Source organism: Plecotus auritus (assembly GCF_963455305.1).
Source record: "Plecotus auritus genome assembly, chromosome: 6".
In the NCBI taxonomy this organism is placed as follows: Eukaryota; Metazoa; Chordata; class Mammalia; order Chiroptera; family Vespertilionidae; genus Plecotus; species Plecotus auritus.
The window spans coordinates 82679384-82693286 of NC_137773.1; the positions used below are offsets into that span (position 1 = coordinate 82679384).

Genomic DNA, 13903 nt, shown 5'->3' on the forward strand with positions numbered 1-13903 from the left:
TACAGAATTGGACCAAATCTGCAGCCTGCTCTGGCTCCAGTGGTTTTCAGATGCCCCAGCTCAGTCAGGTAGATTTCTGGCAGAGAAGAATGGTGGCCTCAGTACGCAGGGAGCTCCACTGACCCTGGTCAGAGCAGGGTGAGGGCTTCTACACCAGCCCATGGGGTGAAGAATTCCCCCAGGCTGTGGGGGTGTTGGCTTCTGTCATTGAAAATAAAAATGTATCCCATTCTCTTGCTGATAAATTAGACTTCCCACACTCGTGTCCAGCCAGGCCCTTGAAATCTCAGGCAGGACCTAAGATTCCTGCAACTGCCAAGGCCAGTGACTGAACAGGCCCCACACCCCTCTAGTTCCCTCCTTCCTTCCCACCCTCCCAGCCCTAGGCCTGAACAGAGACACATCCTCCATGGTGATAACCTGCCAGTCTGGGGCTATACTTCTCTTGAGGGTAGAAACGTTCCAGATCTTCACTGTCCCATAAAAGTGCCCCCAGCTCCGCATGGCTACGAGGCACATGGAATGTGGCCAGTATGACGAGAATCAGGGCGTTTAATTTCTTACTTTGACTGTAAACAGCCACATATGGCTACTGTGCTGGGTAGCACAGGTCTGGGTGCACCTGCACAGCCACACCAGCCCAGGATTAGGACATCATGGGGTGGAGGGCAGCTCATACTCCTCCAGGAAGTATGAGGGGCACTGAACCACCAGAGAGGATGGGGAATCAGAACTGGGATGCTTGCCCTGACCGGTTTGGCTCAGTGGATAGAGCGTCAGCCTGCAGACTGAAGAGTCCCAGGTTCGATTCCGGTCAAGGGCATGTACCTGGGTTGTAGGCACATCCCCAGTGGGAGGTGTGCAGGAGGCAGCTGATCGATGTTTCTTTCTCATCGATGTTTCTAACTATCTATCCTCTCCCTTTCCTCTCTGTAAGAAATTAATAAAATATATTTAAAAAAAAAAAAAAAGAAGAAGAAGAAGAACTGGGATGCTGGGAACCCCAGGAGGGCACAGCTGCCTCAACTGATGACCCTAAGTGAGAAAACGCGGCCCTGCTGGATGCTGGGGCCATGTCCCAGGGAGCCCACATCAGAGCCAGCAGAAGAACCCCCACTCCTGCCCTGGCCAATGTGGTTCAGGTGGTTGGCTGTCATCCCATGTACAAAAGATTGCTGGTTTGATTCCCAGTCAGAGCACAGGTTTTACATTTGGACCTGGCATACTGAAGGCAACTGATAGATGTTTCTCTCTCTCCCCCTTCTTCTCTAAAAACCAGTAAAAACATACACACACACACACACACACACACACACACACACACACGCACACAGAACCCCCAGTTCCTGGAAGACAACATGACTACCACCCACCACTGGCCTGAGGCAGCCAGCCACAAGCTGCCGCTTTAATGAGCCAGAGGCGTCCAGCTCCCACTTCTCCCCATTCCCAAGATAGAGAAGCCACACAGTGGTCACCCAAGAGCAGGAAACCCCAACCTGCCCACAGCTGAGGGGACAGGTTTGCTGCATGTCCAGTGGGCATGTGGAGGGGGATGGAGGTGGTGGGAGGGCCACAAGGGTGCTGGGCTATGGGTTGTGCACCCCGATCTGGCACAGGCCCTAGCTCTGTTGCAGGCAGTATGTGCGCATGTGTGTCCTGTGTCTATCACTTATGTGTGATAGTCTGTGTCACGTGCTGTATGTGTCCTGTGTCTATAAGTGTGAGAGGTAGAGGAAGGTGCTGGAAGCCCTTCCCGTCCTCACATGCATGCCCATACACAGGGGCCCTCAAACTGCCAGGATCTAGGCCTTTCATCTCATGCTGACAGGCCCCTCTCTCGGCTTTTAGCCACTGAGAACTTCCTGCTAATATTGCATTAACCTTGGAGGGGGCTGCCAATTACTCCACACTAATGCAGGGGGATGCAGTGAGGCTGATAGGTGCTGACAGGCACAGGGGCCTGGAAGCAAGGGGCACCCTTCCCCTTTTCACTGGGGTGGGCAGGAGGCAGCTGGGCTGGAGGGTGTTCTTGGCTCCAGATGGCAGATGCAGGGTCTCTCCTGACCTCATTAGAGTAATTAATGTGCCTTTTGAAGCTCAAGAAATCGCTCAGAGCTGTGGGAGAGGGGCACAGATCACAGGGTGGGGAGACCCGCACAGTGTCTGTGCACCTGTTAAAAGCATGTCCCAGTGGGTTAGACAGGGAGAGAGATAGAGAGCAGAGAGACAGATGGAAACAGAGGGAGACCAAGTGAAAGGCTGTGTAGATGGAGAGATGCAAACAAGGAGGCAGGCAGGGGTTCAGAGGTGGAGAAGACAGAGATGCAGAGACCAAAGATAGACATGTGTGGAGAGGAGTGGGGGCAGATAGGAAGGGAACAGCCAGAGCCCGAGAAGCAGAGGGTGTGATGTCTGGGGCCTCCAGTGGACTCTGGCCTCACTTCCTCAAACTTCCCTGGAGGATCTGCTGGTGCCTCAGTGCAGGACCTTCCCAAAGAATGGTGGGGAAGTGGGGCAGGGAGCAGTCCAGGAGAGAAGACTTCCTGGAGGTGGCAACTGACACTGGAGGGGCAAGCTGATGTGTGAGCAGAGTTGGGGGGAGGCACAGATAGAGATGCCCAAGGAAGCAGCCTGGGGACCAGCTCAGAGGACTGGAGATGGAGAGAGGAGTGACAAGCTGACTGGCAGAGATGACTCCTTTGCACCTGGAAACAGGCAGGGACCCAGGCTCAGCCTCAGCAAGGAGAGTCAGTGGGGCTGAAAGGGACAGACCCAGGGGGCAGGCTTGGCCTATCCCACAGTGAACTGAGGAAGAGGCATGAGAAACAGGGCCCCCAACTGGACCTATTTCCCCACCTGTACAACTGGCTGAGCCAGCCTTGGGCAAACTACGGCCCGCGGGCCGGATCCGGCTGTTCTATCTGGTTCTCTTGCTCTCCCCTCTGCTCCTTTACTTTGAATTTATATTAGTTCACACAAACACTCCATCCATGCTTTTGTTCCGGCCCTCCAGTTCAGTTTAAGAACCCATTGTGGCCCTCGAGTCAAAAAGTTTGCCCACCCCTGGGCTGAGCCCAGGCCACACCTGGGCCAAGCAGGCAGCAGAGCAGAGGCTGGGCAGCACAAGGCTACCACCTAGTGGCTGCTTCTCCTAATGACGTGGCCATGGTAGCTCTGGCCAGGCCGCAGGGGAACAGACCTCAAGTAGTGGGACTGCCACAGGCCAGCCCCTCCCCTCCGAATCTCCAAGATCAAATTTACAGGGGGCAGGGGTGACCGAACTGGACCCTACCCAGACATAGTGCCTTGAAGGGAAAAAAAGCCCAAAAAAGAACCCATCAAACCCCTCACAGGGAATGAGGTCAGGTGCCAGGGTAGGTTCATCAATGATTCCATAGGAGGCTGACAGGGGAGGGGCATGGTGGGCACAGGGGTCCTGAAGCTACAGAAAGCTCCAGCCCCAAAGGTTCTAGTGGTATGAATGAGGTGAGGTGAGGATCCCAGAAAATATAGCCTTGAGGGGCCCCAGGCTGAATGCAGCACAGAAGAGCAAGCCCCTTTACAAGGCCTTTGATGGATGAATAGGAGATCTCTCTAGGCTCAGAGGTGATGACTGGCAGGTCCTCCCATTTTTCTTGTCTACCTCATGGAACACCTCCCTGGGCCCTCTGGACAGCTGGGGACAGGTCATAGAAGCCCAGCATAATCACAGATAAGAAAAACCAGGCTCGGATGAAGCCCTGTTCTACCATCCACCCTCCCTGTGAGCCAGGATGCCAGGTCTGGCCCAATGTGGAGTTGGGTACCAGCTACAGAACCACTGCTGCCTTTATTGTCCCCAGCCCAGTGGGGAAAGCACTCCCACACAGGACCCTCAGCCCACCTGCCTGCCAGGCCTGAGCAGTGTTCCCACAGGGAGGGTCAGCAGCATAAGTCACAGTCCAACCAGAGGGTCTCAGAATCCTAGATGGGGATGCCGGGGGCCCCTCTGGTTTGCACCTGGCATCCTGGGCGGTCCTGTGGCGGTAGAGGGCTGAGGTGGCTTCAGGCAGGCTAGGCAGGTCCACTCGAGTTCTCAGGCCAGCAGGAGAATCGGAGGGTATGTAGGCACTGGGAGTGGACCAAGTCTCTTGTCCTTCCCCCAGGGCTGCTGGGAACACCACCTCCCTGACCTGAACATCTGAAAGATGAGGGGTAGGAGTGAGAGGTGTGGAGCGATGGGCCTATCCTGATCCACTTCCCCCAACTGTGCCTGAGGCTCACCCTCCAAGTGACTGGAAGCCCTCTCACCTGTCCAGCCCCTGCCCCCAGGACCACTGGGGCCCATCTGCCCAGCTTGCCAGGCCCTGCTCAACTTCGCACCTTGGGGGAAGGAGGGAGAAGAGGTCCCCTAGCTAGGGGAGATAGAGAAGACCAGAGGGGCTACCACATAATAGCAATGCCTTACCTGGCAGGCTTAGAAAGCTAGGACTGCCCCCTAAACTCTTGGCCTCCGTACCTATGCCCCCAACAAGTGAGGCTGAACAGCCATCACTCCCTGCTGAGGCCCAATCCCAGTTCTGCACCCAGAAGCTCCTGGGTCGTTAATCCTGCCCTCCTTCCTTCCTACCATTCCCTTTGCCTGCTATGATCTTCCTGGGGCTGGGGCCATGGAGAGACCACCCAACCCATCCCCTCTGCAGCACCCTACAGTTAATTCTCTATCTCTGACGTTGAGCTTGACCTTCAGGGTCGGGCCCAGAGCACTGACCCAAGACTGCAGCCCCTTCCCATCTGCAAGAAATGGGAAACTGAGGCTGGGAGGGGCACATGTCTTGCCCAAGGCTATATAGCCTGGTGGCATGTGGATGACCTCAAGGGAATCAGTGGTCTTGCCAACTCTCCAGCCCTGCTCTACCCACCCATCCAGAGCTTCTGGAGGTGGGGGGAGGACTTCAATACCATCTCAGGTTCCTGGTCTCAAAGACGGTTTCCTCATCACTGTCCAGCGAGGCCATGTCAGTGGGGTCCTCAGTGTTAGCCAGGAGGCCATAGCTCCTCCGCTGGGGTTTCTTCAACCTGCAAGCAGTCCCAGGCACGATCAGTGGTTGTCTCGGATCACTTCCAGGGGCAGCTGATACCCCATCCTTCTTCCTGCCTTCCCCATTATCCTTTGTTGTCTATGCTCTCCGCCACCTCTGCCCAACCCTCAAAGTTTTGCTGTGAAGCTTCCTGGTCTAATTGTGTTTCTTTGGCCTCATAACAGTCACGGTGATTCCATTTGTTGCTCTTATGTCAATAATGGCAAGTGGATACCTCCCTTGGCAGGCCCCCTCCCAGGTTGTGCTGTTATCCTACTCTACTGATGAGAAAACCGAGTCTCAGAGAGGGGTGAGGGTGTACCAGAGACACTCTGTCTCAGGCCAAAGTCCCCGGTCCTGACCACCAACCACCAGGGCACCAGGGAAAGGAAGGAAGCCTTCTGAAGCGGATGCAAGATCAAGTACTTAGAGGGAACACGAGCACTGTGCACCCACAGGAGTGTTGGTTGGGGACAAAAAGGGCCCCTTTAAAGCGTCTGAACATGGTCAGCTGTGTGTGACAAAAGCCCTCTGGAGGTCAACCCCAGACAGGAAGTAAACAGGGAAGCCAGGGAACTGAACCAGAACTTCCCAGGGCATGTGAACCATGGGGAAGGAAGAGGAGTCCTCAACTCTCTAGGGAGAACATCAGTGGAACCAAGAAACTGATCGCAGCCAGCCCCAGTGCTGAAAGAGTTGGAGAAGGAAGGCGCGGTTCTGTCCCGCCCTGCCTAGCGGGCCCTCCTCTCCATTTCTAGGGTGGGGGACGTCGGGGATCACAGACCCAGTTTGGGCTGGTGGGCATCGCCTGGCACGGGCTACAGAGCAGAAACATAAACCGGGCGCATGCCCTCCCCCACACGCACTGTCCAATCTGGGTTGCTGTGTTCGAGAAACCCGCATCTGTGCCCCTGCATTACGAAGCACCAAGGTATTACATGACTGCCTTATCACCCATGATCCCGGATAACGCGCGCTGTTCACGCCCACTCCTTAGGGGCTGGGCGCTCGCCCTTGAGCACGTGAGGCGCAAGGCGTGAGCTCATTTGCCACGCCAGGGAGGCCGGCATGCGCCTGACATACCTAAAGGCCCGGATGAGGAAGTAGAGCACTGCTAGGCTGAGGAAGCCAGAAAGCACGTAGAAGGAGCGCAGCATCTGCGAGCCTGGCGAGCCCGGCGGCCTGGGGTGTGTGCTGTTGTGAGGCGCGCCTGGCTGGCTCCCATTCGTCAAGGCCTGCGATGGCGAGAGCGTAGTCTGTGCGAGGTGTGGCGACGAGGAAGCGGCCCCCTGGGTTCCAAAGAGCAGCACTGACAGCAGCAACTTCGGCAGGAGCGACCGTGGCAGCAGGCACAGCCCCATGGCCCTGCGGAAGCGGTGGCTGCACCCCGCCCCCACAAGTCGTCCGTCACTCACCGGGCAAGGGGCGGTGCCAACCAATGGCCCGCAGGGGCGGAGTTCGACGATGGGGTGGGGGGGGACGCCCCGCCCCTTAGGCGCTAACCTCGCTTCACCTCTAGCTGTCCCACAGTGCTCTGCACCCGGCCAGTTGTTCACTCACCTAGGGCTCGGCTCGCGCCCTATGCCTGAGACTCAGTTCCTTCTGGCCCAGAGCACAATGGCTATAACCAACTGGAATGCCCAGTTCAGGGGACAAGTCAGAAAAGCTGGGTGACCAGAGAGTGGACTACAGGCCACAAGGGAGCCAACACCCTCACAAGAAGGTTCCCAACTGCATAGCGGCGTCATACTAGGGCAAGGGGCAAGGCTATGCCAACTTCAGCACAGTACCCCTGGGACTCTGGGAGCTCTTGCTGTTCTGGTTCCCAGCCTGGCTCTAGAACTTCAGGATAGGCCCTCCTGAAGGGTAGGTAGGACTGCCTGCTCGCTCTAGTCTGAGCATCCTGTCCTCAATTGTAGTGAAGGGCACCTCAGCCATCCTGACCACACTGAATTGACGTCCAATGCTGCTGCCACCACCACCCTGTTGAGTTAAGCACACAGACCCAAGGCCTCACAGAAGCAGGGTCCAACCCCAACTCGGCACCCCAAGACCAGAGCAGAAGTCACCAGCTCAGGAAGCAAGCTTGGCCCAACGGGCAAGCACAGATGAAGATGCTTAAGTTCATTCTGGCTAGGTAGCTCAGTTGGTTAGAGCATTGTCCCTAAACGCCAAGGGTTTTGAGTTCAATCCCGGGTCAGGGCACATACAATGAATGCATAATTAAGTGGAACAACAAATCAATGTGTCACCTCCATACCTATGCCCCCAACAAGTGAGGCTGAACAGCCATCACTCCCTGCTGAGGCCCAATCCCAGTTCTGCACCCAGAAGCTCCTGGGTCGTTAATCCCATATCAATAAAAAGCTGTACTTTAAAAAATGGAACAAAAACCTTTGCCAGGGCCCTGAGAGAAACAGGTGCACATCCCAGGTGAGGGAACACAGGGACCACCACCTCCTCCTCTTAGGCTAAGTGTGCCTCCAGACCAGTGGTCGGAAAACTCATTAGTGAACAGAGCCAAATATCAACAGTACAACGATTGAAATTTCTTTTGAGAGCCAAATTTTTTAAACTTAAACTTCTTCTAACGCCACTTCTTCAAAATAGACTCGCCCAGGCTGTGGTTTTTTGTGGAAGAGCCACATTCAAGGGGCCAAAGAGCCGCATGTGGCTCGCGAGCCGCAGTTTGCCGACTACGGCTCCAGACCAACCAAGAAGACAATTAAGTGACTGGCTGGTCTGTTTGGTTTGAGTACAGCTAGTGCCCTGAACCAAGGCCAGAAGAGGCTTTCTCTAGGGGAGCCCCACTTCCCACCCAGCCTCCACCTGAGGCTCAGGGAACCACCCTCCTCGGTCGCACCCCAAACCAGACTCAGATTTCTAGGTACACACACCAGTCCTTTATTCAAATCTGACTTCCACATTCTGTCACACTGTTGCAGGTGAGGACTGGCTACGTGCAGACTGCCACACACCGGTCTTCCTGAGTGACTTGAAACCCTGCACTCCAACCTTGCCAATAAAACACCTGCTGGAAAAATGAAGAAGGAGTGAAGGGAGAACTAGAGCTGGCTCCGGCAGGAGGCACACACAGAAAGCTGCCCCCACCCATACTGTAGGTGGGACAGGAAACCAGAGGGAACCCACAAGGATCAGGCATTGTCAAGGCTGAAGGACCATGTGTCACCCCCCAGAAAAGCACTTACAGATGACAAGCTGAAAGAGCAGGGGGCTGGGCATCTGGTTCCTGCTCCCAGGTGAAGTCCCTCATGGGACAGGACCCCAGGTCATCACTGTTCTTGGGCCACCCTTCCAAGTTGCACTGGCTTCCCTTCAACCTGCCAAAGCAAAGGAGTGTTACCCCCAGGGTTTTGGACATGCTCATAGCTTCATAGCTGCTTCCCACCTCCCCCTAAACCATCCACAGCTCCTAGGAGGGTCTCAAGCTAGTCATCGGGCCATCCTGGCAGAGACCCTGTCACGGGCTGGTGTGACCAGGGCAAGCCTAAGCCTTGGCCAGGCAGTGTTCCATCCCTAAGCAGAGCCAGCTACCCACTTGGGATGGAGCTGCTTAGAGAATGGTGTGGGCTCTAGGAAAAAAAACCTCATGGAGGCAACAGACATCAGAGAGCTATAGTTAGGAATATGAGTTAGGGAGGTCTGGAAAAGACTGTCAATTGATGAACAAAAAATCCGAAGGCAGGATGTTCAGTGCTCTCTAATCCTGCTTACAGATTGAACCTACTCGTGAGGTGAAACTTCCTGGGCTGCTCGCCTGGCTGCAGGCAGGGAAGGGCTAAACAGCCGGGGTCTGCTTTAATTCTAGCTTGATTTTTTTAAAAAAATAAAGATAATGGGAAAACAAACAAACAAAAAAGTCATAAAAACATTCCCCAGGCACATAATTTTACTTTCAAATGAGCTCTTGACAAGAGGAGGGATGTGGACACGAGCAAAAGGAGTTACCTCGAATTACAGGGCTATTTCCACATATGAGCTAGCCAAGGGAGCAGCTTGCGTCTCAGAGGTTTCTGTTGGGCGCACAACACTTCTGTCCTCCGAGGGGCTGCAGCTTCCATAGGCTAGCGGAGAACTCTCAGAACTTGTGAAGCAACAGCAGAGCTAACTAATGAGCAGTCAGTCTGCGGTCGCCCAGGGACACTGCCTGCCGTCTGCTCTCTGGCCTGCTTCTAGGCTAAGGCAGTCGGGTCAACGTCAGGTGCCCACGTGGGTCCACTGTCATTGCTGCACTGCCCGCCCCATTGAGCTCTCTGGCTGCCACTGCCAGAAGCCTCCCAAGGGCTGCCTTGAGGTCCAACCTACCCATTCCCGTCAGCCACCTGCTCACCTAACCAGGACTGGTGGCAGTCGGCTGTCACCAGGGGCCCGCCAGCGTCAGTTTACTCTGCCTTCCTGGTCTAGCTCTCCATGGGCCTCAGGCAGGACTCGCAGACCTACTTCTCAAATTGCCCTCTCTGCTGAGTTCTGAGTGCCAAGAGCTCGCAGCAGGAGTGTGTTGAGCAATGAAAGGGAAATTGTCAGAGCGAGGTTCATTTCAGACGGTTTTTTAATCTGCTTCGTAAAGCCAAAAAAACTGTGTACAAGAATTCCTTAACCACTTCAAATACAACATCAATGGGATATGCATACGTCTTCCAGTAAAAAAGGACAATATAAATAAACATTTTCAAGAACCTCTTGGTGACATCTCCAAGTCTACTGTAAGTCATACACAGCAGATGGGCCGTACAGGCCGGGCCCAAGTGGCAAGGAACCTCTGCTGCCACCTGGGATCTGGGACAGGTCCTACCATGCTACACTCAGAAACGGTACATGAAGTTGGAAAAAAGCCACAGCTCCCTCAGCTTCCAACAGAGAGCAGACTCAGAGTCCATCCAATCTCCAAGAGATTTGAATTGGAGGACCCAACTTCACCAGGCCAACCCCACTAAAAAGGGAAGTAAAAAAGACAACACAACCAAAAACAAAAAACCCACACAACCCCCTGATGATTTTCTAAAAAACTCATGGCTCATGGTAAAAAGAAAAAAGTAAAATCTGAAGTGCTTTTCAAAACGTTTTTAAAACCCTTAAAAACGGACAGTGTTTCCTTAAAAAGTAAAGTCTAGTATTGAAGCCATCTCAGGGGTCAGAAGCAGTCAGGCTGTGTTTGACAAGATCAGAACTGATTAGACTACAAAAGTGGGTACAAGGAGGTGTGTTCACTACACATTAACGATTCAGCGAAGCTCCCAAAATCTTTAAATATACAGCCATTGGAAGGACGATCTTGAGCAGGAAGGATTTTTACTCGTTGTGTGTAGCTGAGAACAAGAAGCAGGTACAGTGTAAAAGCACTGAAGCACGCAACAAGAGGCAGCATTCCACTCCCGGGTCCAGATCTGGAGGGCTCGGCCCTGCAGCCTCGGGAGCAACCAACCCCCCCCACAGCCAAGGGCGGCGGGGCCGGGTGGCCGCACATGCAGTTATGCTGCCTGCTTGGCAGGTCCCTCGTCTCCCTTTCCTTCTTGGTCAGTCTGGTCTAGCTTTTATGTTTTGTTGTAGAAATGGCTACTGGCACGGAGACCTGAGAGGGCAATCTCATCCCTTATGGGCAAGCACAGTGACAAGGTCTGAGTGTCGCTCATAGAGGGCGCCAAGGCTTGCCGAGCTCCCACCACAGGCCCTCAGAGCGTGACTTACCATAACTGTCATAGCTGTCTCTATAGGACCCTCCAGAGCTCCGATCACCATAGCCACCACCCTGACTCCGGCTGTAGGAAGGACACATGTGGGCGCTGGAGGGCAGTTTAGTGTACTCACCCCAACCCTGTGCCAGCGTCCCAACACAAGCCTGCCACACACCCAGGCAGGACTAAGACCTCACCTGCTGTAGTAGTCTCTGGAGCCCCCATAGCCCCCACTCCTGGACTCGAACCGGCTCCCCCCATAGCCTCGGTCCCCTCCTCCTACAGACAGGGACAGGAAGGACAAGTGAGTGCCAGCTCCTTCCACCAGTGTTTCCATCGTGTCCTCAAGGGCCTCAGGCCCCAAGAGTGGCACTCACCTCTGGAGAACCCACGGCCCCGGCCTCGGCCCCCACGGAAGAAGCCCCGGCCCCCAGCAGAGCCACCTCGGTACCCACGAGATCGGTTATCAGATGACTTGCCAGCCTGGTCAACTCGAATCTGTCGCCCGTCCACAGACTGTGAAGATCAAGAGGTTGGCTCTGGTCAGCCTCTGAGCCTCCCTGCCCCACAAGCCTGAACCCTTTCATCCCCAGACAGCTGACCCTCACCTTCCCATTCATGGCCATCATCGCATCTTTGGCATCGTCGATGTTCTCAAAGGTGACAAACCCAAAGCCCCGTGACCGCTGGGTCTCCCTGTCTTTCACGACCACCACTGTGGAGGGAGAAGTCTGCAGTCAGCACTTTACCGCCCCAAGAGCAGCCCTGGTCAGCCGCTGCCAGTCCAGCACCGCCTCACCTTCAGAAATCTGTCCATATTTTGAGAAGACCTGCTCCAGCGACTGCTCATTGGTGTCAAAACTCAACCCTCCAACGAAAAGCTTGCCTTCATCTGATGCCATGGTGGCCTGTGGCAAATCGTTGAAATCCTCACTGAGATCCTCCAGGGGCTTCATCGCTCACCCCTCCCTCCTATTTTACTTTATACAAATGACATATGCTCGTTGGGGATACATTGAAAAATTATCTTTCTGCCATTTATCACCCCAAGCCCACACCCAGAACTTAATTTTAAAAAGCTGTGAATTCCTTCATCACCCAGGGCCCCGTCCCCACTCAGGTCTCCCTGAGAGCAGGCCCGGTTTTGTGTACTCCTCAGTGAAGTACTGTGGACCCCAGATGATGCCCTCAGGAGAGATTTAGGGCTGGGCACTAAAGGCAGACACCTAACTCCTAACAAGACATTCGGGGTGCGGGGTGGCAAAGTGCTTGGTCCACCACAGGGCGCCTGTGGGGTGGCCGGGGACTGGACCTCTGTAGGAGCTGGGGCAGAGTCCCGACGCGGGGGGCTCCAACATGAAGTGGGCAAGAGGGCGGGTGTTGACTTGGACCGACCCTTCCCAGACTGGGAAAACCTCTGCCACATGTCTCTAGAACCACACAATTTGAAGACCAACTTGGGGTGCCGAAAGGAGAGTGGGACATGGGGATGAAGGCTGTACTCTCCTAGTGCAAATCCAATGGGAAACCGGGGAAGCGGGAGCCTGGCCCGCCCCCAGGCCCGCCCCCGCCGCACGCATGCGCCCTGCGCGCGCCCTGCGCCACTCCATCCGGGCACTCGGCGCTCCCGCCATTTCGCGGGGCGCAGCCTCGCGCTCGCAGCCGCCATTTTGCGGTGGCGCCCCGCTTTGGGCGAGCCTAGGCCTCTAAGGGGACGCCCTCAAGCTGCGGCTCGGCCCGGTCTACGGCTGCCCCTCGCCGCCGGCGGGGCGGACTCCACCCTGGGCCCGCCCAGGCACCACCCCTGCCCAGGGGCGTGCCGCCGCCGCCCTGCCTCATCCGGCCGGCCCCAGGCCGCCCGCCGCCCGGGGCCCTCGGAGCCGGTGCCGCCAGGACCCTCACCACTGAGTAGGGCAGGTCCCTGACGCAGGCAGGAAGACGACGGTGCGAAACGACCAGAGCCTCCTAACGTGCGAGTGAGGGGGGTAACCGGGCGCCCGGCCTTATGTACGCCGCCTCCTGGCTCCGCCCCCAAGTACCACCCCCTGCTCCGCGTTGGCCAATCCCAGGCCCCATGGGCAGCGGCCATGCCTCATATTCATGAGCTGTGGGCCGGGCTCGTATAGGTCACGCCCCCTCCTGCGCGCTAGCGACGGGCGACGTGATTGGCGGGGACGCGTGAATCCGCGTCCCCTGCCACCTGCGAGCGGAGGGCGGGGCCGGCGCGCGGCGGGGCGGGGTCGACCCACTTGCGTGAGGCCGCTCGGGGTCTGGAACAAAGGGCCCTCCAGCCGCAGTTGCCAGAGGCTGGCGCCTCAGAGAACTCTGATGGTTGCCATGAATCGCAGACATATCGACCTCACCCAGGTTCCCATAGACACCGAGGCCCAATTCTGACACCCAACTTCATCTGAACCCCGACAACAGTCCACATCACCAACACCCACGCCGTTCCAGGGCTCAAAGCTCATGAATACACCACTTCACGTGATATGCCACAAACCCCACCAAAACCCCACTACTGAGACAAGCTCATTTATGTGGGCCCCAATATTCACCACCATTCCAATTCTTCCTACTTCCCAATTTTGGGACACCCCAAATTTACCCAACCAAGTTTGTCTACAAATCCCGATCCCTACCCACACCTAACTCCCATCCAATCCTGACTTCACCTCACTCTCACCCCAATACTCACCTGGCCAAATACTTTTGTGCATCCCAGCTCTAGACCACAGGCTGACCTCTCAAGCCTACAACTGGGCCGTCCTCGAGACTTCACTGTAGCACTACATTCAGCTCAGCCCTGGCTTCCCCTCCACCAGGTGCTCCAACACATCCGGCCCAGCAAACCCAGAACCCACTCAGTACCCATGGGGGGAGGGGCAGTACCACTCTGCTCCTTCTCCTGTGTCGTTTTTCCTGTCTTTTAAAGGTATCCCAAGATCTCTGCTATCAGGAGAACCATCTTTACAGAGATTCTTACACCTTGGAAAACTCCTCCGGGCAGAGGAAGTTAGTGCAGAACCTTGCCTGCCAGACCAAAGATCCTAGCTACATCCCTGCCCTAGCAAGTCTTCAGAGAAGACACCCCAGAGAAGTTCCAGTCCCACTCTAGACTTCTCAGGTGGGTCTAGCTGATGCAGC

At 55.7% G+C, this 13903-nt stretch overlaps 2 protein-coding genes across 4 annotated transcripts; both read right to left on the reverse strand.

The window, feature by feature from the left end:
- Positions 1 to 1377: 1377 nt before the first annotated feature.
- FAM174C (family with sequence similarity 174 member C) lies at positions 1378 to 9542 on the reverse strand. Of its 2 annotated transcripts, none has more exons than XM_080672116.1 (6): positions 9033 to 9542; positions 8273 to 8404; positions 7961 to 8097; positions 6147 to 6352; positions 4945 to 5061; positions 1378 to 4183 (listed from the first exon to the last, which is right to left on the reverse strand). In XM_080672116.1, coding segments are annotated over exons 2-6 (495 nt in total). In that variant the 5' UTR covers positions 8307 to 8404; positions 9033 to 9542; the 3' UTR covers positions 1378 to 4182. The 2 variants fall into 2 exon arrangements, with proteins under 2 accessions (XP_080528242.1, XP_080528241.1); XM_080672115.1 differs by having other exon boundaries at positions 3798 to 4183; positions 4905 to 5061.
- A 69-nt stretch (positions 9543 to 9611) lies between these two features.
- Positions 9612 to 12830, reverse strand: CIRBP (cold inducible RNA binding protein). 2 transcript variants are annotated; one of them, XM_080672114.1, is made up of 7 exons: positions 12659 to 12830; positions 11556 to 11664; positions 11365 to 11471; positions 11134 to 11272; positions 10954 to 11035; positions 10770 to 10840; positions 9612 to 10390 (listed from the first exon to the last, which is right to left on the reverse strand). In XM_080672114.1, exons 2-7 carry the CDS (start codon positions 11656 to 11658, stop codon positions 10374 to 10376), a joined length of 519 nt encoding a protein of 172 aa, XP_080528240.1. In that variant the 5' UTR covers positions 11659 to 11664; positions 12659 to 12830; the 3' UTR covers positions 9612 to 10373. The 2 variants fall into 2 exon arrangements, with proteins under 2 accessions (XP_080528240.1, XP_080528239.1); XM_080672113.1 differs by having other exon boundaries at positions 11556 to 11736; positions 12659 to 12783.
- Positions 12831 to 13903: the final 1073 nt, after the last annotated feature.

Excerpts from the sequence above, each read along its gene's own strand:
- FAM174C (XM_080672115.1), bottom strand. The coding sequence starts at position 8,306 with ATGCCCAGCCCCCTGCTCTTTCAGCTTGTCATCT. Across the intron at positions 6,353-7,960 it reads CAGATTTGAATAAAGGACTG|GGGGCCGCTTCCTCGTCGCC; the intron begins GTGTGTGTACCT and ends TTTGGAACCCAG. Across the intron at positions 5,062-6,146 it reads TTCCTCATCCGGGCCTTTAG|GTTGAAGAAACCCCAGCGGA; the intron begins GTATGTCAGGCG and ends GACTGCTTGCAG.
- CIRBP (XM_080672113.1), bottom strand. The coding sequence starts at position 11,712 with ATGAAGCCCCTGGAGGATCTCAGTGAGGATTTCAACGATTTGCCACAG. Across the intron at positions 11,472-11,555 it reads ATATGGACAGATTTCTGAAG|TGGTGGTCGTGAAAGACAGG; the intron begins GTGAGGCGGTGC and ends CTCCCTCCACAG. Across the intron at positions 11,273-11,364 it reads TGATGGCCATGAATGGGAAG|TCTGTGGACGGGCGACAGAT; the intron begins GTGAGGGTCAGC and ends TGATCTTCACAG.